Below are 26,207 nucleotides of genomic sequence, written 5' to 3'. Positions count from 1 at the left end.
GCCACCCGAGGGTTGGGGAAACGGCGTCACTGTTCAGCAGAGTTGCAAGTGTCAGGAAAACTTGCAGCATGCTTTGAAACGCCGACGACGTGCGCAGCCCGACGCTCCGCCCTTGGCCGTCTGGGCTGTTCTCTGCACGACAGGCCGGCGGTAACGGTGCAGGTGGCCCCGGTCCCAGAAACGCAGAGGAGCAAGCGTGCGCCAACAGGCCGGCCTCGCGTCCGTCAGCAAATCCCAGCCGGCATTCCCGGCTGCCCGTGCGCGGGGCTCTGAGATCGCCTCCGAGCTCTCGAGTTACAGTCCTTGACGTGTGTGCATTTTGTGGTGGTTTGAGTCAGAATCCAGTAAAAAGGACCCTTTGGCTCCTTTAAGCATTAAGTCATTTAAGCATCCAACTTCACCTCAGGTCCTGATCTCACAGTTCAGAGCATCGGGCTCTGTGCTGACAGCTCGGAGCCTGGAGCTGCTTCGGATTCTGTGTCCCCCTCTCTCTCTGCCCCTCCCCCACTCACACTCTGTCTCTCTCAAAAATAAATAAACATCACAAAAAACTTAAAGGGCCTTTTCCATCAGGGCACTAGTGCAGGCACAGCGGGGACCTGAGCCCAGGTCAGGCAGCTCTACCCGAGGAGACAGGAGAGTGAGCTGGGCCTCTCGGTCCTGGATTACGTGCCTAACGTCTCGTCTATTCAACCGCCACACTGGAGACGAGGACCCAGGAGAAAATCGACCGAACCAGCTCACTCTGCTCCCAAACCCAGCAGCAGCCCCACAGCAGGCGCCCCCCGCGTTGAGAGCACGGACACTGAGCTCAGGCTCCACCCAAAGGCCTCGGCTCCTCAGGGCCGTGCTGGGAACTGCCCCCGAGAAAGATGAAAGGCTCCCCGATGCCATCAAGCGTTCTAGAAGAAACGCATCACCTTTGAAGGGTCCAGGACAGCCTTTCAATACAGGGATACAGGGGTGTAACTAACCAGCCAGCCGCAGAAAAAAAATCCTACAGGTGTGTCTGTGAGATGGATGGAGAGAAGGAAGGAAGGAGGGAAGGGAGGAGGGAAGGGAGGGAGGAGGGAAGGAAGGGAGGAGGGAGGGAAGGAGGGAAGGAAGGAGGGAGCAAAGGGAGGGGGGAAGGAAGGAGGGAAGAGAAGAGGGGAGGAAAGAAGGGAGGAAGGAAGGAGGGAGAGAAGAAAGGAAGGAGGGAGGGATGGAGGGAGGGAGGGAGGGAAGGGAGGAGGGAAAGGAAGAAGGAGGGAAGACTGGAAGGAAGAAAGGAAGGAGGGAGGAGAGGAGGGGTGGAGAGAAGGGAGGAAGGAGGAGGGAGGGAGAGAAGGAAGCGAGGGAGGAGTGAAGGAGGGAGAGAAGAAAGGAAGGAGGGAAGAGAGGAAGGAAGGAGGGAGGGAGAGAAGGAAGGAAGGAAGGAAGGAGGGAGGGAAAGGAGGAGGGAAGGAGGGAAGGGAGGAGGAAGAAAGAGACAAACCGTAGTCTTGCCTGTCAAGGCCTTGGGGGGCTGTTCCTTCCTCGCTCGGTCCGGGCCTGCAGGTGACTAGCTCCTGGGTCCTTGCGATGCTCCCAGGCTCTAAGCGTGTAAAGTCACCTCCTAGGGCGGAGCGTTGAGTGCAGACTCCCGGCTTCTGCCCATAGAGATTCCAGACGGGAACGTCTTGGGGGCGCCCAGCCCCGTGCCTTTCCGACGACGGACGATCGATCGGGCCCTGTGGTTTCCAACGCGGTGCTCTCTCCCCCGTGGGTGGCGAGCCTGGGGCCCGTCCTCGGTCTCGAGCAGAAGGGCTCCAGGGGAGGAGCCAGTGAGCTCGGACTGGAAACAATCACGCCTTCGTCCTCACGGCCCTGTGCTGAAACGGAGCATCTGCAGGTACGAGTGTCCAGCCCAAAGCGCAGAAGGGTCGGCGGTGCCCGGGACTTAGCGCCCCGCGGGCTTACTGCTGACCCCACAGATGCCGCCCGGCCCCACGAGGCTGCAGGCTCAGAACGGGGGGAGGGGGCGGCCTCTCCAACTCCGCGGGAGCCCGTGTGGAACCCTGACTTGTTTTCCGGGATAGGTGTGCTGCAGCCGGCCTGGCTCCTCTCACGCCCAGAGCACGGGTGTTCTCTGACACATTTGAGATCTTCACTCCAGAAGGGGTCGGGGGCACCGTGATGGTCAGGAACCTCCGATCCAGTGGGGATGCCACAGCACTGCTGCACGGGGCGGCACGGGGCCTCACGGGACAGCACGGGGCCTGAAGGGGACAGCACAGGGCCTGCACGGGCCCAGGAATGAAAATCTCCTGGACGCCGCACCTGGGTGCAGAATGCCCTCGGCGGCCCTTCTGGAAGGTGGCCGGCGGCGTGTGCAGGGCAGTCCCCTGTCCCCAGACAGACCTAGCAGCACAAGGCAGGCCAACCTGGGGAGAGCGGCACAGAACGTGGGCCGCCGTGTTCCCTCCTCCTCGCATCGCAGTCGCAATGCCGGGAGAGGCCACCGACGGCGACAGGATGCTGTTCCAAAAGGCTCAGCAATGCTCAGGGAGGAGAGAGGGCTCTGAGCCCGAGATAACGGAGCTCACCTCCAATCAGCCCGTCGGAGCCTGCTGGGCCGGAGATCAAGGCCCAGAGAGGTTAAGGAGCTCCCCCGAGCCACACAGTAGAGAGCGTCAAAACCAGGCCTCAGGCCAGGCTCCGGGCCCCACGTGGACCACCCCTCTCCGCTGAGGGGCCTTTTCCCAGGCCAGACGCCCCATCACTTGTCTGGATTCTGCTGCCCCGGGGCCGGGTGGAGAAGCAGGGCCAGGTGTGGGCAGAAAGCCTGGCTCAGGCCAAGACCCCCTCAGGGAGGAAAAGGAGCCGCCTCCGTGGAGAAATCTGCGGCTAAGCCACCACAGGCGGGGACACAGCCTCACCGTCGCCAGCAGGGTGACCGTCCGCCCTCCAGAGGCCAGAGAGACACCTTTAGAGCTGGTGACCCAGCTCGTCCCCTCTGAGGATGGGGGTGTGGCAGCCGGCACGGGCCGAGGCAGAGTGGAGAACCAGAGCTCCGGGGGTGAAATCGCTGCTTTGCCGCTCGCTAGCTGGGTGACCTGGGGCAAGTGACCTCTCTGGGCTTCACTTCCCCCTTCTGTGTCCGGCGCGCGACAGGTAAATAGCCACCGAGCGTGCCCCACTGACGGGAACACCCAGCCACGTCACTCCACAGGCCTGAGCCTTCAGAACACGCCCCCCCACGGTCATTACCGACACCTTCAGAGGTTACGCGTCCGTCACCCAGACTCGGAGGCACAGAGTCCCCAAGGAAGTCCGGCGGGGCCAAGACCTTCTTGGGCGAGTCCCACTCGCCCCGTCACCACCGATGGGAAGGAAGTGGGGACGCGCGATCAGCTCTCTCCCGGCCGCGTGCTCCCGTATCCCATGCTGACGGAGGACGCCGGAGTTGTTTCCAGTCTTTCACTGTCAGGAACACAGAGGCCACGAATATCTGTGTCCACTCTGCGCAGAGACAGGCCTCCGTTGCTCTGGGACAGATGCCCCAAGAGTGTAATTGCCGGGTGTGTGTTTAGTTTCGGCCAACGTTCGCTCCCGCTCCGTCCCCTCGTAACAGAGTCTGTCAACGAACCAAAGTTTCTTCATCCTGAGAGAGTCCCTTTTACGGGCGTCGGCACGTTTCTGAAGGTCCTTTAGCGGGCCACGCTTTAAGCGTCAAGTCTAGGAACTCTGCGCCTGGCTTTCCATCCTGAACATTTTCTGTGATTCCTTCTTCTAAAGTTTCATTGCATGTCGCTTTACATTTAATCCCTGACCCGTTTTGCGCGCATTTTTGAATGAGGCGTAAGGGTAGCTGGAGGGTCACTTTCCGCCCCTCGAGGTCCCGCTGTTGGAACGCTTGCCCTCCCTCCACGGAATGGCTTTTGGCCTTTATTAGGAATCAGCTGGGCGCGTCTGCGCGGGTCTATTACGGGGCCTTGAGTGCTGTCCTACCGACCCGTGCGCCTGTCCCTCCGTCCACACCACACACAGGAGACGCACTGCTTCCCCGGGAGCCTCGCGTGGTACGTTTCACTGTCCTCTCATCGACACAGCCTTAACTGCGAGGGAGCCACACGTGTTTTTAACCGAGCCCACGCCACTGCAGACAAATCAGGGTTAAAGTGAGAAAGGAAAGGCCTGCAGGGTGGCTGGACGTGTGGCCGCCCGGGGTGTAGACCCCAGCTGCTCTTGGGAAGTAACTCTGCTTCGTCCGCCAGGACTCACACACTTCACGCACTAGGCTCGTGCCCCTAAAGGTTTCTATAACTTTTTCCGATCACGAAAATAACGTACACTTATCGTAAATACACTGGAAACTACAGTGAGGTGCAGAAAGGACCTGAGCGGCCAGAAATAAACACAGTGGCCGCTTCAGCCACGCTTCCTCCTACTTCCCCGCTCTGCTGGAGTGGATGAGGCCGGGGCGCTCCCTGGACGCGGCAGTCTGGCTCAGGAGGGAAGGGAAAACGAGCCGGGAGGTTCCAGGTCAAACAATGCGGGCCTCCCCTCGGGATCTGTCACTCACCGGCCCGTGGCCTTGCACCCTGGCGCTCGGCCTCCCCGCCTGTAGAATGGGCGCAGGTGCCTCGAGGACCCAGCAGCGCCGCGTGGAACTGATGCCGCGTGGAATTGATGCGGGCTGTGCCGGCCCAGCTGGAGGGCGGGACCTCGGCAAGCCGGGTGTGAGCTTTTCCCTTCGGTAGATTGGCTCGCCAGGTCGGGAGGGTCGTGTCAATGTCCTAGGATCCCTATCAGAGACACACACGGGCTCCACATACACAAATCCCTCCACCGGAGCAGGACGGAGGCTCTTCGTGGTTCTACGTTTGTGCCCCCGAACCCAGATCGCTGAAACACCACACAGCCTGAAGCCTGGAAGCCCTTTCCGGCTGCGCCTCCTCCCGTCCAGCCTGGCCTCCCCCCGGAGAAGGGCCCGTGTCCCGAGAGGCATATGCACATTGTGTACTTTGTTCTCCCCGCTTACGGGTGGGGCCGCCGTGACCTGCCAGGGCAGCTGAGCGGGGGCTGGGCCCGGCCGGCCGTCAGGGGAGGGCAACCGGAAGCAGGGCCCCCCCATCACGGCGTTCTGGCACCGAGGCTGGCGTCCCCCACCCGACAGCCTTTCCGTCCCGTGGGAACTGTGCTCGCACCAGTGGGGGAGGGGCTCCCCACACCGTCCAGAGAAGCCGGAAGCTTCCCCAGCAGACTCCACGGTGGGCTTTCCACAGCCAAGAGCTCCCGCTCCCTTAGCCCGACTGCCCCTTCACCAGCCACCTGCACCCCACCCGGCAGGCGTCAGAGCGGCGATACGGGCACGCCGGAACAGAAGGGAAGCGTAATTAAAGCGCGGGGCTGCGGAACACAACAGAGGAGAGACTGCTCACGGGCCACGACGCCCTGCTCTGCAAAGAAAGCACGGCCTTAAAAGGGAAACAAACGTGCACAAGCTCAGAGGTGCGCTGTTACACAGCGAGGAAATGGGCTTCAAATGCGGGTTCCTAACGCCCCGTCCCCTGCCCCTCGGCCCAGGGCGGCCGCCAACCCCCGAGAACCCTGGGCCGCGCCAGGCGTCTGAGCGGGAACCAGCTCTGATGGAAACGGCGGGGCCGCGGGGCCTGGCCCGGGGCCGGGGAGGGTGCAGAGGGAAGGGCGCCAGCCGGGGGCCCTGCAAAGCTAAGGCCTCCGCGCCGGTGCCCCCCGGCAAACCGTCCACTCGGAGCCTTGGCTTACCTACCTGTGAGGCGAGCGGGGTGGGGACCGGATGCTCCTGTTCTCCTGCGGTCTCTCCGCGTCCTCAGACCTGCCCTGGGGCCTCACGGCGGCAGCGGCCAGGCCAGCACGGAGACCCGCCTCGGACACGCGCTCGCCACTTGGCCGCACCTGGCCGAGCCGTCGGGCGCTGGCGTTTCCTGCCTCACCTGGGCCCGTCCCGAGCCACGTGCGCAGGCCGAGCTCGGCGTCTGCCCTGAGGGATCCGCCTTGCTCCAAACCCGCTGGCTGCAAATCCTTCCCTCCCCCAGACAGAGAAGCTACTTTAAAACGAGCGGGTTTTACAGGCCGCGCTCCGGGTACCCGGCCGGCCCGGTCGGGGCGACGCGCGACTCTCGGTCTCGAGCCCCACGCTGGGCACAGAGATTAAAAATAAACAAACTGTAAAGGCCACGCTCTAGTTCTGAAGTGGGGGCCACAGCTCACCCAGTAGAAGATGCCGGCGCTGAAGCAAAGGGCTGGTGGTGTGGAGGGAACCCAGGGCCCAAGGGCAGGAGGCGGGCACCAGGGCTGCGCAAACCCGGCGGGTCCCTCGCCGCTGGCACGGGAAGCCGCTCACTTAGGACGCGGCCGGTGGGTCTTAAATGCAGACCCTGCGAGTCACCTGCATCGGAACCAGCCGGGGACACGTGGCGACAGCCCAGAGCGGCCCGCCCAGCCCGTGGACGGGACCCTGCACGGGAGCAGGCACTGCCAGCTCAGCCCAAGCAGGAAGCAGAGGGGGTTCTCCAAGTGTGGCCATGGGGTCCCAGCCTCGGCCTCCGTGCTCGCGTGGCCTCCTCCGTCTGTGCCAAGGCTCCCCCCACCTCCCTCTCGTAAGGACCCCGTGACCACGCCCCACCGGCCTGGATGATCCCGAAAACATCTCCGTCTCCGGAGCCCGAACAGGATCACACTTGCAAAGTCCTTTTGCCTCGGGAAGCCACACGGCCGCGGGTTCTGGGGACTGGGACGAGGACGCCATTGGGGAGCCATTTTCGGCTTACCAGTCGCGGTGTCTGAAAACAGGAAAGCCATAAACCGCCCTCACGGGTGCAGGGGGGCAGAGGCACCCAGAACACGTGCCCGCCGTGGGCCCGGCGATGGTCCGCACGGGCAGTACCCCAGCCGGTGCCCTCTCTCCTGGCGGCTCGGGTTAAGTGCCTGTGTTTCGGGACCAGGCGGGGCCGTGGGCCAGCCCACACGCTGCACAGCAGAGGAGGAGACCCCCGTCGGGGCCACAGATGGTGGCTGACACTTGAGGACGTCCGGGAAGCGGAGATTCTGGTCAGCCCAGATACGGAGACGTGGAACAAACATTCCTCCCTCCGCTACAGCTGCTGTCTGGATCGGTTGTTAAGGGGAAATAGGACCTTTCAGAGGAGAAGAATTAGGTGGGAGGTTGCAAACAAAGAAGATAAGTAAGGTGACGCTGAGGGAAAGTTCTGGAACTCTGGCAGCGTGAATCCACATACCTACTCCCTCGAGAGAGTACACGGGGTTCTTCCCTGTTAGGCAGCCAATCTCTTCTGTGGGAGGTTCACCGCCCTGGACTCCGTGTCTGCTGGAGGGCGTTCCTGCGGGAGCCCCGTCTGCCAAGGGCTGCGCGTCAATAGCAAGTGGGGAGCGGGGGCAGGACGCCGGGGGCGCAGGCCGGGCTCGTGACTCCACTGCAATGCACTGGCTTTAGAGGCGTGGGGGCGAGTGGCGGGACGCTGGCGCCCTTCCACGCCGTCTCCCTCTGCGGGGACTCAACGGCCAGAAGGAAACGCTTTGCGCTGGCCCGAGTACCACCAGATGTGGCCAGACAGCAGATTGCACATCTTAAATCCTCGATTACTCAGAGGTGGCTGAGCTGGGAAGTGACTTCCGCACGGACGCCCTGGAACCAGCTCGCCGGGCCCGCGCCCAACTCCGCCTGCCTGAGACGTGGCCTGGCCAGCGAGGCTCGGCTGGGGACGTGTCCTTCCGTCCACACACACACACACACACACACACACACACGGGCTGGCGTGAGCCCCCGCCTTCTGCATGTGCCCTGGCCCTGGCGTCTGAGATCTGGCGACTGCTCCCCTCTAAACACACGTGCACCCGCCACCACCCTGCACACGTCCTGGCAACCCCCTCCCCCGTCCAAGGCAGGCATCGGCAATCAATCGCGGAAACTCCAGCTGGGGCTGCGGAACCCTTTACCACACAGCACATCAGGCCCTGGACGCCTCACCCGTCTGAAGTGACGCTTGCTTCCCAGTCCTGCCTGAGATCACACGTCTGCTGGCAAACGCACCCCCAGCCCCCCACGGATCCCGGGAAAGCGCCGCGGGTGTTACGGGGGCCCCTTACCCTTTCAGCGGTCAAACTCGTGTGAACGTACGAGTGGTTGCACCGTCGGGGTGGGAACGGCCGGGGCGTGCGCGCTCGTGGCGAAAGGCGGCCGGGCCGCGGCCGTCTGCGCCTGTGCAGGGAGGGCGTGAGCGGCGCAGAGGCATCTGGTCGCCGCACAGAGAGCCGGTCGGTCTTCCGAAGGCTCCGAGGCCCCACGGGGCGGGCCAAGACCTCGCGGGGACACACACGCTACAACGGGGGCGGGCCCGGAGGACGCAGGCGGCCACCTGTGAGGCCCTGGGCGAGGGGCTGCCGGGCTGGGGAGGGGGCGCTGCTCAGGGGCACGGGCTTGCCCGCCCTGATGAAGAAGTTCGAAAACGGACAGTGGGGAGGGCTGCACAGCTCTGCAGATACGCCAGAGACCGAGGGGTTGTGCCCTTTCAGCGAGCGCCCTGTGTATCTCGACGAACCCACCGGGGACTCTCAGGTGGCATCTGGGAGGCAGAAGGCCTCACGACGGGACGGCCAGGCTCGCGGCCGGCTAGGAACTTCCGGGCCAAGGGGCCTGAGCGAGGGTCTTAACCACCCCGAGGCCCAATTTTTGTGACCAGAAAGGGGAGTGTGTTAAGAGACCTCACGCCACTGTGCTTTGGGGGGGCTCTCGTGAGGGCCTGAAGATGCGGTAAACCCAGTTCCTGGGGAGCAGGCCTGGCGATTCCCAGACGCAGGAGCCAGGGCGTGGGGCTCAGTGAGGGTGGTGCTCCTGCCCCTCGCCCCACACGGTGAGAGCCTTTTTGCTGCAGGAAAGAGGGGACCAGATGCCCCACCCCCACCCACGATGGCCCCTGGCACTGCGTAGGGGGGGCTTGGGGGCTGGAGCCCCACACTCCCCGGGAGCACCCAGCAAGGAGCCCCCTGCGAGGCGGTTCTCAGGGAAGAGCTCAGCCGCTTGGACCACACGGCAGAAGGAAGGACACCAGCCGTGGGGGGGGGGGGTTGGGACAACCCACCCGTAACCACCGACCCCGGCAGCTGCAGTGATGGCTTCTTCCTACCTGAAGACTCTTGCGTGTGTTGGGTTGGAGACGCCTGGGGCTCGGAGCGGGGAGCCGCAGAGAAGCCCGTCCCGCTTCTGGGGCACCTGTGGACACCGGGACACCATTTCGAGAAAAATCAAAACCACGAAAAGGTGCGTCTGCCCAGAACCCGGCCGCCCCCCCTTTGGGGGTCGCAGCCACAAGGTGCGTGCCGCAGGACGAAACCAAGGGGACAGGGTCCAAGGGGGTGGACGTGGAAGCAAACGGACCCGGCAGCTAATGTGTTAGGAGTGGGGGGTGGGGCGCCGGTCTCTGGCGCCAGCCCCTCGCTTCTGTCTGCTCAGCCCGTGCTGAGCTCCGGGTCTGGAAGTTCTCTCTCCGCAGAGTCCGATTCCAGGAAGACGGCTGTGATCACTGACGGGGGCATTTCCCAATCCGGACGCCTGACCACCAGCAGGGACACATCGATGAGGAAGCCCCGTGCTCCCACCATCCGACCGGGGCGGGGAATCCGGCCCAAGCCGCCTCCACCTGCCTCCCCTTACAGCTCAGGACGCGGAAGGCGCGAGGAATCGCCGACTCCCGGCATGCCGCGACTTCTACACAAAGCGCGGTGACGTCCGGGGAGACCTGGACCTTCAGAGCCTCATCCACGTCCCTTCCTGTCTGTCATCCGGCTCCCTCCGGAGACTCGTCAACAACCCGGGCCGCCATCCTTCCGGCCACAGAGGCCGAGCCCAGAAGAAGCCACAGCAAACCCCGCGCCACGGGGGTCTGGGTCGCGTCTGCGTGTGGCGGAGGGACCTTCTTAGGGGGTCACGGGAAGTTTCGGTGCAGAAACCGTGACTGTCATTCCCGGTCGCTGCCCGGCTTTATACTGGGAAACAAGTCCGGGAGTGTGGGGAGAGAGAGGCCTGTGCCGGGGTGGAGACCGGCGCTCAGGAGCGCGGGACAGTGGCCTGTCGTCACCGGAGCAGGCTTCGGACGGGCCGCGTGACCGCAAGCGGGAAGTCCCACTTCTGCTCCTGGCTGGTCGGGGCGACCGGTCCTGCCTCCTCGCTTAGTCAGGGAAGCCGTAACGAGACGCACATTTAGCAGAAAGGACAGCTAATCGGGTTTGTCCGGAGCACGTCTGAACCGGCTGCCTTGAGAGAGAAGGCCTCGCCGTGGACGGACGGCTCTCAGAGAAGAAACGACGACGCAGGCATCCAGCAGGCACCCTTCGCGAAGGGGGCGACGCGACGGCCTCGGATCGAGGGCTGCAGGCGGTCTCCACTCCCAGCAAGTGATCTGCCCTTGAGCTCACATTTGGTCCAGGCTCGGAATTTTCAAAAGGAAAACAGAACGCTCTGCTCTGCCTTAAAGACGTCCCCAGATGGCATTTGTTCCCAGGATTCGGTTGCAAGTCTGAATGCATTAACAACAGCAACAAAAACACAGGCAGCCCTGTCAGCGTCACATCCAAACTCCTAAGGAAAGCACTAGACTTCCGACACCCCCGTCAGCCAGCGCCAGGGCCGGCGCCCGGACCGGCGCGGGCGCGGGGAGCCTGCACTTACCCTGGAGGCGGCAGTGCCGTGGCTGCTGCGTGTCCCGGCGTGTGGCGTGTGGCGGGGCAGCTATCCTCGTGTCCTCGGGGACGGCGCCGGCCCAGGTGCCTGCGTCGGCCGCGGGGCGGCAGACTCTGCCTCTCTCGGCTCGGCCTCCACTCGGCTGGGGAGCTTCAAGCCCCAGGCAGCTGGGATTCCCACTCCCTCCACGCACTTAACCCTGCCTTTGCCCGGTGGTCGGGAGGGATCCGGAGAACGTCATCCCTGCGTGTGCAGGGGCACAAACTGGCAGGGGCCACGGACCAGCCCCTGGTCTCCACCAAGCTCCCCCCACTGCTTTCCCCACCATAAGCTGGAACATGTGGGGAAGACGCCGGAAGATGCTTCTTTGCGAGGCTGCTGGTTTTCTTAACCCTCTGGACTGCTTCCTCAGCGGCGCGGCGGGGGGACACCTGCTGACAGGGGATTCAGGAGGCGTCCTCCTTGGGGGTCACCAGCCCGCGGGTCTCGGGGGGCTGCCCTTTGTTGGGCTCCTTTCTGGGGCGTTCTGTAGGACAGTTTAGCGGCTCAGATGCACCCCCAGGCTCAGGGAGGGCGGTGGGCACTGGGAGAAGCAGGACGGGCTGGATTCCGGCCCCTCCTAATTCTCTGTGGACGCTCGGCCGGTCACGTTCCCTCGTGAGCCCCCACGTCCACATCTGCAAGATGTCAACAGCACCCACTGACCAATGAACTTGGTGGGAGCTATTTATGTGCCCAGTGCAGGCAAGGGTCACCAAACACGAAAGCCGGTCTCTCCTCTGAGCCTATACATCCTGCGGCCCCAGAGTTGCCTGATCTGTCCGCTTACCAAGGCATCCTCGGCTCTCAGCTACCAGGGAAACTGAGTCATGGGAGCACAACGTGACCATAGTTTACCCCTGAAGTTGCTGTGAGCTCCTTCCATGCACCAGATGCAGATTCCACAGAGGAGGTGGAAAGAGGTAACAGGACCGACCTCTTGGGGGACAGCAGCCCCGCAGAGGACTCCCAGCCCCCCAGAGGCCCCAGGCACACTCGCACACGCATGCTTACACATGGCTCTCATGACACGCACGCTCACACATGTGCTCACGTCCTGATTCCTGTCCAGCCACAGGGACCAAGCAAGGCTGTCACTAGTATGTCCCCCAGTCACACAGGGCTCACACAACCCTCCAAAGGCTCCCTGGGGTCTCCAGTCTCCTTCTTCCTGACTACCATGCCATCAGAAAGGACCCTCGGTAGCCATTTGACCAGGAGACCGAAAGGACACATTCCCAACCTTGGTTCTCATTTCTGATGGCAGAACTCAGCTGACATGTGAGTTCCAGCCCACGGAGGTACCTCTCTGCAGCCTCTTCCAGAGAGCCTCCGCGGCCCCACGTGGAGGGAAGGGGCGAGGCCCCTCAGCATGCACACCGTATGGCCCCAGGAGGCAGCAGCACGTAGGGATCACACCCTGACTTGACCACCACCTGGCTGGGCCAGTTAAAGCAAGTTGCTAACCCTCTGTGAGCCTGGCAAAATTCAGACGCTACTGGTCCCTCTATCGTGGGGACGAGGTTCAGGACTGCACGATCAGGAGTACGTGCGACACGCGTGGAAGTCCAGACAGGTTCCAACTTCACCTGGTCCCGCCGCTGGGGCTCGCGCAGGCCGTGGCCAGGCCCGTGCGCTCTTCACGTGTGACCCGCTAATTGGCTGATGTGTGCCTGCAGCCTTGAAAATGCCGTTCACCTTTGATGGAGGTCATTCTACAGCACCTCCTCTCCGGAGGAGGTCCAAGATCCAGAAAACGCTTTGCACAGATGCCAACTAATCGGAACCTCGACGCCCCCAAGTGGGGGGTGGTAAATTAAGAAGAGTCTGGACGCGGGTGGGCCAGCAGCTCACGGGCATGGCTAACGGCCTTCCACCTTCGCAGGGATTTTCCCTAAACCCGTGTGTAGATGTAAGTAATTGTGTCCGGAACCGGTGGAACGGGACCTAGAAACAGGACCCGTGCGTGGAGACAGAGGTCAGATATTCTAGCGCGTCCTCACCTGATGTCTGAGGCGTTGAATCTTGACCCTGGGGGGTGGGCTGGGGAGAAAGGAACGCACAGGGAGACCCTGAACCCAAGACACCCCACGACTTCAGTGCTGGGCGTGTCCGGATGGCAGAGTTGTAGGTGGGCTTCACCCTCCTCCTCCTGCTTTTCGGGATGTTTGAGGTTGCCCACGATCAGGGTGCTTGGCTTTTTATAATCAGGAAACAGATCTCTAAAAAAAAGAGCGTCGACCCCACCTCCCGCCCCCCAGAGCCTCCCCCTGCCCGGGTCCGGTGCTGCCTGCCGGACTTCTGGGCGGGACCAGCGAGGCTCAGAGGGCCCAGTGACTTGCCCAAGTCACACGGCTAGCAGGTGGCAGGGCTGGGGCTTGCACCTATGTTACACCAAAGCCTGGAGCCACCCTGCAGGCTGAGAGACCCCACCCCACGGGATCTGCGGGAAAGACGTGGGTTTCACCGATGCTTCCCTTTCAGGGCGCGTCTGGACGGCGCTCTTCGGTGCAAGGGCCTCACGAGTCACGTCACGGCCGCCCTGGGCGTCCCCGTCATCAGCGTCCGACAGGCACATCGGCGTGCACGTCACCGTGACGGCATGGACGCACAGATCACGATTCAACAAACACTTCTGAAAGCGTCCCGCGTGCCAGGGGTCCCCTGAGCGCTGGGGACTCTGCTGCGAGAGGCGGCTCCCGGCGCAGCCCGGGCGCACACAGCAATGGGCACACAGCTGAGCGAGGAAGTTTCTCGGTGTCGGGGACAGAATCCCAACAGGCGGCTCCTTCGGGAGGGGGCTGGCGGTCCCCCCAGGTGCTGAGTCACTCTCGCATCTAGGTGTCGCTGGGAAGGCGCCTGGCACGCGTGGCTGAGCTCCAGGTAAAGGAGGGCGCCCTCTGAGATGTGGGGGGGCCTCACCCCCTGGGCTGAAGGACACTGAGGGGAGAGCGATTTCCTGCGGAAGAAGAGGTTCGCCCTGGACTGCGGCCGACTGTTGCCTGCTGCGCTGCGGACTCCGTGAGCCCAAGCCTCAAGGTCCACCACTGACGTGTGTGAACGCTCCCCCCGGTTCCCCCCGGTCTGGTAGGGCCCCGACCGATGCAGGGCCAAGCCCTTCTCTGAGCGCTCCGTGAGCACCCACCGTGCGAGGGAGCTCCGGGCTGCGAGACTTGCTTCGCTGCGTGACGGAGGTTTGTGGCAGGTGGAGCCTGGGCGGTTGTCGACACAGCCCGTCAGCTGTGGGCTCTGTGGCCCTCCCTACCTAAAAAGCCACGCTGGGCGTCCTGCCCTCCGCAGCACTGTGACAGATCTTCCTGCAGCGAATGCGACTTAGCGTAAACCGTTTCATGTCAGACCACCGTTTCCAGAACAATTTCCTAAGACTGTGGACGGCCTGTACTTGTTGGATTCTGCTTTTTACTCCCGGGCAGGTTCTGGACCTCCGGGTGCCGGGGTGCGCTCCGGAGTACCGAACCGGAGTCTCGGGGCGGGGGCAGGGCCACGGCCTTCGAGTTCCCCCAGCCGTTCGAGCGCAGCTGCTTTACCTCCAATTCTGATGCAGGCATTTCAGACAAGGTGTTTTCTTTCGTGAGGCAGACACGGGATGCACGTGCTGCTGACAGCACGCCCAACTTCGGGGACGCGTCGAGAACCAGAGACCAGCCTCCCGAGGGGTAAACTTGCGAGGCTGGCTGTTGTCAGTGAAGGTGGCAGGTGGCCTGGCTTGTCCAACAGACCTCCTCACGGGCCTGCACACTACCGTGGATGCTCCAGGACCGGGGGAGTTGAAACCCCACAGCAGATCAGGGATGCTGGGCAGGGAGCACTTACTCCAGGATCTTGACGAGGGTCTCAGGGAGGAAAAAAAGGAGAATTTTATCTGTCCCTCGTCCAAAACTATAGCGCATCCGCTCATCTGTAGCCTGTGTAGGGGGGGTGCTGGTTTCGGTAACCTCGTGCTGTGTGGCAAACCACCCCAAAACTGGTGGCTTTGAACAGCAAAATCACTTGCTCTCTCTCGCCCTTTCTGTGGGCTGGGCAGTTTTCACCTGGGCTATGCCCTGTGGTCTCATCTGAAGGCTGGACCGGGGCCCCTCGCCGGCTAGCAAGCTGGCTGGCTCCAGCTGGGGGCCTCAGCTCCTCCCCACATGCCTGTGGAGGGTCCTCACAGCATGGCGGCTGGCTTCCCCAGCAGACGGAGGCAGGAGCCGCAAGGCATTTATAATCTCACGTCAAGGAGGAGCCCCGCGCTCACTTCCGCCGTAATACACTGCTCACGTGGACCCGGCCCAGGCTCGCCGTGCGAGGGGCCGGCACAGGGCGTGAACGCCACGAGGAGCGGATCGCTGAGGCCACCTCGGAGGCTGGCCCAACAGTCTGTCCTGAATCCCCAAATGGTCCACACGCCTCCCATTTCTTATTTTTAGCACTGTTTGCCACCATGAATGAGAAACAGATTTCCAATCAAGGAAGGAGTCTCCTGGATATCTAACAGCCGTCTGTGGGGGGCTTCTCTCTCCCCTCACACCTTTCATTACGAGCTACTGGGACAAGCTGCCCTCTGAGCTCCCTCACAAATCTCGCTCCATCACAAATCTCGCTCCATCGCTCAGCCCATCAGGTGATTTATTTTCCATATTGCTGCAGGCAACATGGCTGCTCGCGTGTAACTGGGACCCCCTTGTCTGGAAAGGACTTTATCGGGCATTCTTGCTTGGGGTCTTGTGCAGCTGTGGACTCACGTTGGCTGGGGCTGCAGTCACATCTGAAGGTATGGCCGCGAGGATCTCTTCCGAGGTGGCTGCATCACACGGCTGGCAAGTTGGTGCTGTTGGCCACAGAACTCAGTGTCTCTCCAAGTGGCCTCTCCATGGGGCTGCAAGATAAAGCTGCAATACCTTTTACAGCTCAGCCTCAGGGGTCAACTCTGTCAGCCCCGCCATAGTCCAGCGGTCACTTGAAGCAGCCCTGATCCCAGGTGGGAAGATAGTGAATACAAGAGGCACGGATCGGTGGGGTCATCTTGGAGGCTGACCACCACAGTGTTGTCCTAGAGACGGGTCTAAATGAAAGAGGTTCAGAGAGGGGCGCCTGGGTGGCTCAGTCAGTTGGGCGTCCAACTTCGGCTCAGGTCACGATCTCATGGTTTGTGAGTTCGAGCCCCGCGTTGGGCTCTGCGCTGACAGCTCGGAGCCTGGGGCCTGTTTCGGATTCTGTCTCCCCCTCTCTGTGCCCCTCCCCTGCTCCTGCTCCGTCTCTGTCTCTCTCAAAAAATAAATAAACGTTAAAAAATTAAAAAAAAAAAAAAGAGGTTCAGAGAAAAACAATGAAAAGGTCAAGAGACTCAGACTAATCAATCTGAAAATGACCCGACTGGACCAGGATGGTGACCAGTGTGAAATCATAGAACGTCAACTGATGGCGAGCACAATGGAAGAGCCCAGGTCAAAATCTATGGGCTGTCTTAGCCCTACCACTCCCTATCTGGGACTGGGGCTGTCATGCAAAGAGACGATGATGGCGTCTGACCTCCCTTCTACACCCATTTATTGGAAGGCCAACGGAATTAAGAGAACGATGAAATGCCAGAGCAGAGAGTTATGCTGCTATGATTAACTCGCTTATTTTAATTAGAATGCTAAGGGCCCTTTAAAAAAAAAAAATCACAGCTTTATTGTGCTATAATTAAGATGCTACACGGTTCACCAAAATGGACAATCCATTGGATTTTAGTCTCCCATGACCGCTGCAAAACATAAGGTCATTTTGATCTTTGAAACGGTGTTTTCAGACCAAGAAAAGAAATGCCAGTCAATGTGGCAGAATTTAACTGGGGGACTCCTTACCCAGGAGGCACAAGGAGCCACGAAGTTCAGGTTGAGAAAGGACATCAGGGGGAAGAGAGGTCTGGACACGCGAGGGCTGAGCCATCCATGCAGGAAGATGGGGAGAATCAGCCAGTAACCTGGAGGCTGCAGTGAAGGCTGACGGCCTGTCCTAATGACACACGGTACCAGTCAGAACCCCCTTCCTGAATTCCAAGCACCCCCCGTGTCACTGGCCAACATTCCCTCCCACGTTCTCTTGCTCCTACAGCAGGGAGCACGTTTCCTTTCAAGGCAAGGTGTTCAGTGGCGAGGACCCCCGTGGCCGGTGGCCCCTCGTGGCTCGGCCCCGGGAGCTGTTCAGCCTTGCGGGATGGGAGAAAGCCCCGGTCAGCCAGGAGTTTGGGGATTTAATGCTGCCCCTGTGTCTGAGCCTCCTGAGAACCTTCCTTCCGTGCTTTTGGCCCCAGCCAGGCCATTCTGCAGCCGAGCCCGGGACAAAGAAGGGGCTGGGGTCCTACGGGCCAGAGAGGGCACGTGAACACTGGATGACCGAGGGTTCAGGTTGAACTCGCTTCTCTCTGCCCCTTTCCCTGCTCCACAGAAAGTCCAACGAGTGGAAAGCTCCACCGGCCCAGGGGCCAGGGCATGAAGCGGAGCTGTCCTGTGGCCTCAAGAGCCAGGGGCTCCTTCATGACCTCAGAAAACACGAAGTCCCAGCCGCCCTCGGACACGGCCCTGGAGCCAAACCCGCTATCCTGCTACAACACCCTCTCCTCTCGCCTCTCCGCGCTTCAGGCCGGAGAACTCCCTCCCACCATCGCCCACTGCCCCCGACCTCCAGCCGGCGTCCAGAGGTCCGCAGCGGATGCCCCGACTCACGGTCCACAGAATCACCTTGGACACAGATGGCCTGTATGCTTTTTGCTCTTACGAAGCACGCAAGAGACGCCGGCAGCTCTTTCCGGAACCTGTCCGGAGAGCCTCGGTGACAATTCCTGAGTTCTGCCATCGGTCCAGATTTCCTGGTGGGCCATGGCCGCCCCATCTGTCCAATGACAGGCTCGGGAGAGATGCCTCCCACCGGCCACAGAATCTTAGCAAGGATCGAGCAGAGAGTTCTGTGCATCAAGGAAGCAAAAATGCAGACCGCTCGACAAAGGGAGGAAGCTGGCAGTTGGCTGACCAGGGGAATTCAGCAGCAGATAAATGTGTATCCGTGTGTTGAGCGAATGGGTATGTCTGCACGGACGGACACACACACACACACACACACACACACACACACACACACACACGGCAGGGAGCAGTGATGCCCCAGTGCCAGGGTCGTGAGCACCCGTGGCACCCAGATCTTGGTTTCTAAGTACCATCTTCCATTAAAAGTGACCAGGACTCCCTACAGAGATGAAAGGCTGCAGTCGGGCAGGGAAACGCCAGGCGCTCCTGCAAAACTCTGACACACCAGGCAGCCAGGATGCCGTCCAGGAGCCCCGGGGCCGTCACCGCGCTCGGGAGCCAGCTTGGCGGGGCTCACCGAGAATAAGAGATAACTCTCTGGGTTAAAAAAAAAAATGTAGTTCATGAGCTCAAACTCAGATAAATGAATGGGCAAAGAAGTGGAAGTTTAAGGAAGCACGAAATGTTTACACAGTTTTAAAATATTTTTGTGCAAAATACTTCCTGTAACAGAGAAGATAAGAATAATTTGCAGTGGAGGGCCCTGGCAAACACTGTATTAAACAGTTCGTGTTCCCATGGCCAGTAATGGACCTGAGTGAAATTCTGCCCCCTCCCGCAAAGGGCCCCCCAAGAGGCACAGCCTCGGCTGCTGCTGTTCCTGCCCCACAGGGATCTCCTCTCCAGGGGACAATACAGATCCTACAATACGGCCGAGCACCGCATCCAAGAGGAGACCCGCGTGGACCGAAGGAGACGGACGTGACCGCCTGAGACAGGGCACGGTTGGACGGATGGGCCCTCTGCTCTCTGGCCCGACTGGGACGGGGCTCAGATGGACTACGGGGGTGCCGTTTTCCGTTCGGACAGCACGCCGGGCCTCGCGGGAGCAGGTCCGAGTTCGCGGGAGCCGAGCCCTCGCCCTAAAGTGCGGGTCACGACAGCCCACTTCTGCCACCGCCCCGCACGGCAGGCGGCCGCGGTCGCGGGCCGCTCCCTTGCCTTTGTGGGACCTGCCGCGCCGGCCCGGGGTGTCCGCGCGTCCCCCTCCACCTCCTGGGCCAGCCTCGCCCCTGGGTACGGGGCTGGCCGTCCACGCCCTCCGCTCTGCCAGTCTGTCCCCGGCCTCCCCTCATCTGAGCTAGCACCCCGCCCCCCCCACCTCCCACACGTGCTCTGCCACCCAGGGCCTCGGCCCACAGGACGGCCCAGTCTGTTGGACCGCCAGGCCGTCCCAGGGGTTGGCCAGTGAAGAAGTCCCCAGGGCATGGGCCTGAGCAAAGGCCCGAGGGACAGGTGTGCCCCTTGCACCCTGAGCATCCACAGAAGCCATCCAGCGCCCGCTCCTCCAGAGCAGGCAGACGGCAGGGCCGGACCGCCCTTGGGCCAAGGCATCCCCTCCCCCTCCTGCCCTCACAGCGCCCCTGCTGCTGCCCTAAGTCCAGACAAGGAAAGGAAGGGACGGCACGGGGACAAGAAGCCAGCCACGCTCTCTGAGGGACACCTGGCCTCGCTGGGGAAGTGGGGGCCTTTGGTGTCTTCTCTCCTTCTTCTTCCTCCCTCCCCCGATTCCCAGCCTCCCTGTCCCTCCTCACTCCAAGTGCCCACAGGTCCTGGATCGCGCCTCCACCCACCAGCCGCCAGTGCCACTCCCGTCCCCCCCGCTATAACCAAAAACGTCTTCAGATGTTGGCCATCGTCCCATGGGGGGGTCAGAACACCCCTGGCTGAGAACCACGGGGTCCTCCTGTGACCCACCTTTGTCCCCCGTCAGCCCGCGAGGCCCTGGCACCCATGCTCACGGACGAAATGACGCCCCCGGCCCCGCAGCTCAGTGGGAGGAGAGAGGGCTGAGGCAGGGCTGGGAGCGTTCGGGCAGTCCCCTGGGTCTCCGGGGCCCTGGTCCGGCCGCCCAGAGAGGCGCGAGGGTAAAGCAAACTTTACGAAGGACACAAGAGATCCATCTGTCAAGCACAGGCTTTCCTTGTCGTCAGCGGCCACGGGCCTGAAGTCAGCTACACCCACGGCGCTGAGATCATTCTTGAACGCCCACCAGTGGCAGACGCGGCACGGGCTGGAGGGAGCCAGCGAGGAAGACGGAGCAGCTTAGCCGTGATAAGCAAGCCAGGTCTGGCTCAGGGGGATACCTGGAGCTGCCCCAGGCCCGCCGGCCAGCATGAGGCCCTCACTGAGGTCTGCCTCTTCCCGGGGCAGGCGGAGAGAGCCTGGGATCCACAGAGAGGCCCGGCCCACGCCCCCTCGGCCTGGCCGAGGATCAGGGGCCCCTGTGCCGTCCGTCACACGGGGAGGTCCTTGCGGGGAACGGGGCCAGCGGCCAGGGGCAAAGGGCCAGACCCGAGGCTCACCACCTCCTGACGGCCTGGCTGGCCGGCAAGGGGCTGGGCTGGACGTGGGCGGAGCCACAGGGGGGACGCGTAAGCCGGATCAGGCCTGCGGGCCGGCCTCCGGGTGGTTTCCCGTGACAGGCCGGGCCAGAGGGTCCCAGGGACGCTGCCCAGGAAGTGAGCTGAAAACCGGGCCCACTGCCCACATTCCAGTCCCACGGCCGCCGCCTTTCCCTTTGTGTCCCTCGGCCACCGGCTCCCAGAAGTCCGGGAGCTGGTGACCAGGTAAGGGGCAGATCCAGGTTTTGTGGGACCTCCTCGAGAAAAGCGACACCAACGTCACAGATCCCAGACCGGGCACAGCGGCGAATGCTGAGTTCCTGCCCCGCGGGCCCTCCCCTCCCCCCCAGCCCAGGTGAGGCCCGGCGCCCTCGCCGCGCTCCCGGGTTCGGGTACGTGTGCGGCGCGCCATCCGCCGTCCCGTGTTTGTGGAAACCCTTGATCGGGTTAAGGGGTTCCCTCTCATTTCTAGAACGCTGACAATCCCCTTTAACCTTCTGAATGAACTTTATCGAGAGCCGCTTCTGCTTCCGTGGAGACGCTCTCGTCCTCCTCCAGTCTGTTCACGTGCTGAGTTACACTGGGCGACATCCTGAGGTTAGACCAGGCTGTGCTCTTGATCGACACACCCTTCAGCGCCGCCCCCCCCCCCTCCACTTAGTTTGGCTACACGTGCTTTCTAGGCTTTTAGTGGATGAAGAGCTACAGCCTGATGGACCCAAACCCAAACTCTCTGCTTCCTCCATTCCTCCGAATGCTCCCTTCACGATGTGCCCCCTTTGGTTTCCTTCTAGGCCCGTAGACGCGGTCTTCTTCGTGGGGCTTCTCCGACTGCTCACGCGTCTGCACTGGCTTGTCCCCCAGGATCTTCTGTCTGGGATCGCGCTCCCTTTGCCAAAAGGATGGTCTCGAAAACTTCTTTAAAACGTCTCCTGGTGGCAAACTTTTGTCTTTTGCGTGTTTTACCTAAAAACTGACGTTTTAAATTGAAGAGCGACCGAGGGCGTCGTCCTCACACGGCGACGCACCCAGATCAAGGACCACAGCGAGGCCAGGCTCGCCCGCCACCATGACCCCTTCCTCCCCGGGGGCTTCTAATGCCAGCGGCCGGCCTTCCTGTCCCACACCACGCCGGCTCCCGGGCCACCTGCTGGCCTCAGCCTTTAGGCCTCCAGGCGTTCCCACTACACTGCCGGGCTCACGCGGACTGCTGGACCGCAGGGGCGCCAGGCCCCGCACTGACTCCCACCTTGCACACGTCACCGTGCACAGGCCGGAGCTCACGGCCATCGATCCCGCCAGTCCTTTACATCTTAGCGACCCTGAGGTGTCTCGTGGTGGCTTGGATCGGACCAGTGAGATCGAGCACTTTTTCAGATGTTTAGTGGCCATTTGTGGGTTTTCGAAGCATCTGTTCGCGTGACAAAAATTCACTACTCGTTAAATAATTCGTCAGCAGAGAGCGACGGGCACTTCTACCCTCGTCTCCAGAAATCATCACCATGGCTTCCCTCCTCCATCTGGTCCCTTTAGACATGGGTCTGTCTGTTCACCTTCGGATAACAGGGAACCTCACAACCTCATGGACCCTGAGCCCGTGTCCTTTGTGGGCTAAAAAGACGGACAACACCTGCCCCTTCTCTACCGGCGCCTTTGGATGAACCAGAGGCCCCCGCTGCCGGGCGCTGCCATTGCACGCGGAACTTCCGCATCTGGTGACAGACACCTCTGGAGCTCCAGGGTCGTGCAGAGAGCACCATCGTTTGCCTGCCGGCAGTTTCGTGCCGGTCCTCTACGTGTGTCCCACCCCCGCCACTGGTTTCTGTGTATGCTGTGAAGGGGGTCCCCGACCGCTGCCCGGTGGGGATCCGACTGACCCGGCCACCGCCCGTGGACAACACTGCCCCTCCTCTGGGCTGCGGGGTGCCTCGGATGGCTCTGCCTCCAGGAGCCCGATCCCACGCTCATGGTAACGCCACACCACCCTCCAGAGTTGTTCAGTCCTTAGGACGGTCTTCTTGGCCCTTTGCATTTTCAAATACCTTCTGGAACAAGCTTGTCAATTTACACAAAAGTCCCCGTTTCGAGTTCAGCTGGAATTGCAGTGATCCATCATTTAGGGAAGAAAGGACACCTTGAAGCTTCTAATCAATCCACAGACGTGCCAAACACCTACATCTCTTAGGTTTCCTCCAAGAGTATTTTAGTTTCCTGTTACTTACCTTTTGTTAGTTTCCACATAACTTAAGTGTCCGAAACCCTGTGACAAGTCAGTCGTCAGGGGATACCTGGGGGGCCCAGTCGGTTAAGCGTCCCACTCGGATTTCAGCTCAGGTCACGATCTCGAGGTTCGTGGGTCTGAGCCCCACCTCTTGGATCTGACCTCTGTCCCTCTGTCTCTGCCCCTTCAGCTCTCTCACTTCAGCTTTAAAATAAAAAATGTAAATAAATAAACAAGTGATCATTATTGATTGTTCCTGGTAATAAGAATCAATTCTTGTACGTTGGGCACGCGGCCAGCAACCTTGCTAAACTTCTCTCCCTGCTTTTAATAGTTTGCCTGTGAATCTGGATTTCTTTCGGTTTTCTTCACATGTAACATTATCTCTGCAAATGGTGGCAGTTCTGTTTCTGGGTTTTCAAGCCCGGCACCCTTAAATCCCCTTCTCTGGCTAGTGTTGCAGCGTGGGGACCCCAGCAGCGCTGAGCGGCCGGTCCTGCCTCAATCCATCTCGGGGACAGAGCTTTCGATATTTCACAGTTAAGCAGGATGTCTGTCACAGATTTCTCATTTGATTAGATTAAGAAAGTTCCTTTCTATTCCTGGTTTGCTAAAAGCACTCTTGCCTCTTAATCTTGAATAGGTATCGAATTGTACAAATGATTTTTCTGAGTTTATCAAGATCATGCTTTATCTCATGAATGTGGTAAACTGCGTGCATTTTAAAAAATATACAAATCTGCATTCCTGAATCCCACCCACCTGGGCCATAATACGTTACCATTCAATATTAGCAGATCCAGCTCGTCCACACCCTGTTTACAACTGTTGGGATTTTCAAGAGAAACACTGCTCTATAACCATCTCTCTTTCTCTTCCTCTCCCTCCCTCCCTCCCGTCCTCGTCAGGTTTTAGCACCAAGGTTATGCTGCCTCATGAAACAAGACGGGACACGAGCCTCTTCTGTTTCGTGAAAGAGTGTGTAACAGACTGCTTCTCTTTCTTAAGCATCCGGGAACACCGCCCAGCGCAGTCACACGCGCCCGGAGTTGTCCTTGTGACGACACTTTAAGCTGTACGTGCGAGTCCACGAAGACGGGAGCTGCTAAGCGGCATCAGCACGGGGGCTTCTGGCGTCGTCCCCTCCCGGAAACATCGGGTTGAACAACCACCCACACGGGAGAACATCTCGGCAAGCGTGAAGGAGCCCGGGTGACGGGTCGGAGCGCCCGGGTGGAGCGCAGCTCAGACAAGACCATTTCGCATCATCCCCAGCACAGACACAGACGTGCTCCCGGGGGCAGGGGCATCCGGTCTGTGCCCGAGTGCCCCACAGACTCCAGGGCTGGCCCGCTGTGAACTCAGGGTCCAGACCTGACCCTGCACCCCCAGGCACCAGGCCGCCCACCCGAGGACTCCAGCGGCAAGCCCACCACAACCCGCCAGACGGCTCACCGTCGTTCCCGGACGGGCTGCCTGTGAAGGCTTCCCTGCCAGAGCCCATCTGTACCGACCAGAACGGGTGCCCGCTTCTCGAAACGTCCAGATGTCAACACAAGGCCACGGGATGACAACAATCAAGGAAACACGACACCTCAAAAGGAAACCAATAAAGCGACAACGAGTGGCCCCAAAGAAAGGGAGATCCGTGAAATGTCTGAGAAGAATTCAGAATAATGCTTTTAAAGAAACACAATAAACAAGAAAACACAGGCAAGTGAATGAAATTAGGACACAATGTGTGAACAATATGAGAATGGAGTCCAGAAAAGAAATAGAAAACATTTTTTTTTAAAAAACCAGAAACCCCAGAGCACCTGGGAGGCTCGTGGGTTAAGCGTCCGACTTCGGCTCAGGTCATGATCTCACAGTTCGTGGGTTCGAACCCCGCGTCAGACTCTGTGCTGACAGCTCAGACAGAGCCTGGAGCCTGCCTCGGGTTCTGTGTCTCCCTCTCTCTCTCTCTCTGCCCCTCCCCTTCACGCTCTGTCTCTGTCTCTCTCAAAAATAAATAAAAACATCATTTACAAAACAGTAATAAAAAATAGATAAAAACCAGAAACCTTGAGGCTCAAGAATACCGTGACTAAAAGACTCAGCAGAGACTCGAAGCAGGCGGAAGAGAGAAGAGGCAGCGGCGAACCAGAAGGCGTGTCCCTTGAAGCATCCGCAAGGGAACAAACAGGAAGGGGAAAGACGACGCACGAAGGAACGCAACGTGAGTTACAGGAGAACGTCCAGACACAGTGTGCACGTTGCTGGAGTCCCAGGAGAGGAGGGCAGAGAGCTCAGTTCAAGAAATACAAGTTCACTAAGCTCAAGCCCCTCTCCCCACCCCCCCACCCCTGATTTCAACCCCAAGCTACCTTCCCCAGGATACACGATAATACGAGTCCCCAAAACCACAGGGAAAAGAGAGGTTTTTAAAAGCAGCCAGACAAGAACAATTGCTTGCACACAGGGAACCCACACAGGCTGTCTGCAGACGCGAAGGACGTCAGAAACCAGCAGGCTGATGCACGCAAAACGCCGAGAGAAAAAAGCTGCCAACCACAACACCCAGCAGAGGTGTCGCTCGGAAACGAGGGGGATAAAGCCATTCCAGAGAACATATGTGGGGGCAGCCTCACCACGAGCCTGTCTTACGAGAAGAACTGAGATGCGAAGAGGCTGATTACTGACACGAAAACAGACCAACGTACAGAAGACGCTGAGGCAGGTGAGGACGTGGTCAAGTTCACAACACTCTAACACACGTACGCTGACGCGTTCATCACTGACACTAGCATAAGCGTTAAAGGACGTAAGTATTAAAAATAGCTACGCTAATTTGTCAATGAATACATGATATAAAAACATGTAAACTGTGACATCAAAAATGTAAAAGGGTATTTTTTTCGTGCGATTGAGATCATCAGCTTTAAAAAGACTTTTTTATTTAAAAAATGTTTTTTAACATTTTTACTTATTTTTGAGAGAAAGAGAGAGTGTGAGCAGGGGAGGGGCAGACAGAGAGGGAGACAGAGAATCCGAAGCAGGCTCCGGGCTCCGAGCCGTCAGCACCGAGCCCGACGGGGGGCTCGAACCCACCAACCGTGAGATCGTGACCTGAGCTGAAGTCAGACACTCAACCGACTGAGCCACCCACACGCCCCTAAAGAGACTATCATAAAATGTTAAGTTAGCCTCATGCTAACAGCAAAGCAAAACCCCAGAGAAGATACGTAAAAGATGGTGGAAATGGCATCAGAGCACAGCACCTGCAGAAAATCATCACTCCACGAAGGAAGACAGTAAGAGAGGAAGGAAGGAACAAGGAAGCTAGAAGGCAGTGGAAACTATGAATGAAATGGCACCAGCTATTCTTAGAATAATTACTTTTAGTATATATGGATTAAATTATCCAATCGAAAAGGCAGAGACTAGACGAATGGGTTAAAAAAAACAAAGACTCAAGTGCACGCGGTCTAAAAAGAGACTTGCTTCAGCTTTAAGAACACACACAGGTTCAAAGTGAAGGGACAGAAAAGATATTCCATGCCAGTGGAAAATAAAAGACAGCAGGAGCAGCTATCCTTACGTTAAAAAAAAAAAAAAAAAAAAAAAAAGACTTCAAGTCCAAAACTGTAACGAGACAAAGAAAGTAACTATGAAATAACAAAAGGGTTAATTCGTTCCCCAATACACTAAAAGGATATGGCAGGATATATACATGCACATACACTGGGTGGTGCTGTTTTTTCGAAAAGATAAACAAAATGGACAAACCTTTCGCTAGACTAAGAAGAAAGGAGAGAGACTCAAACAAAATTGGAAATGCAAAGGATCCTAGG

General features: G+C 59.8%; 1 protein-coding gene across 1 annotated transcript; it reads right to left on the bottom strand.

The window, feature by feature from the left end:
• Positions 1-1,375: 1,375 nt before the first annotated feature.
• LOC125158852 (uncharacterized) lies at positions 1,376-20,744 on the bottom strand. The gene is made up of 6 exons (XM_047846354.1): positions 20,648-20,744; positions 19,896-20,060; positions 6,217-6,348; positions 5,756-6,032; positions 4,547-4,769; positions 1,376-4,465 (listed from the first exon to the last, which is right to left on the bottom strand). Exons 1-6 carry the CDS (start codon positions 20,742-20,744, stop codon positions 4,409-4,411), a joined length of 951 nt encoding a protein of 316 aa, XP_047702310.1. The 3' UTR covers positions 1,376-4,408.
• Between the last annotated feature and the right edge of the window lie 5,463 nt (positions 20,745-26,207).

Source organism: Prionailurus viverrinus, unplaced genomic scaffold (genome assembly GCF_022837055.1).
Source record: "Prionailurus viverrinus isolate Anna unplaced genomic scaffold, UM_Priviv_1.0 scaffold_38, whole genome shotgun sequence".
In the NCBI taxonomy this organism is placed as follows: Eukaryota; Metazoa; Chordata; class Mammalia; order Carnivora; family Felidae; genus Prionailurus; species Prionailurus viverrinus.
Note: the sequence above shows the minus strand (reverse complement) of the source record. Positions and strands in the feature narration are given on the sequence as shown.

What these genes read in the sequence shown, in the direction of transcription:
- LOC125158852 (XM_047846354.1), bottom strand. Translation starts at nt 20,744, where the DNA reads ATGTCGCCCAGTGTAACTCAGCACGTGAACAGACTGGAGGAGGACGAG. An exon ending in GCGCCGGCATCTTCTACTGG is followed by an intron (nt 6,033 to 6,216) that starts GTGAGCTGTGGC and finishes TGTCTGGGGGAG; the next exon opens with GGAAGGATTTGCAGCCAGCG. An exon ending in GGGTGCAAGGCCACGGGCCG is followed by an intron (nt 4,466 to 4,546) that starts GTGAGTGACAGA and finishes CTCCTGAGCCAG; the next exon opens with ACTGCCGCGTCCAGGGAGCG.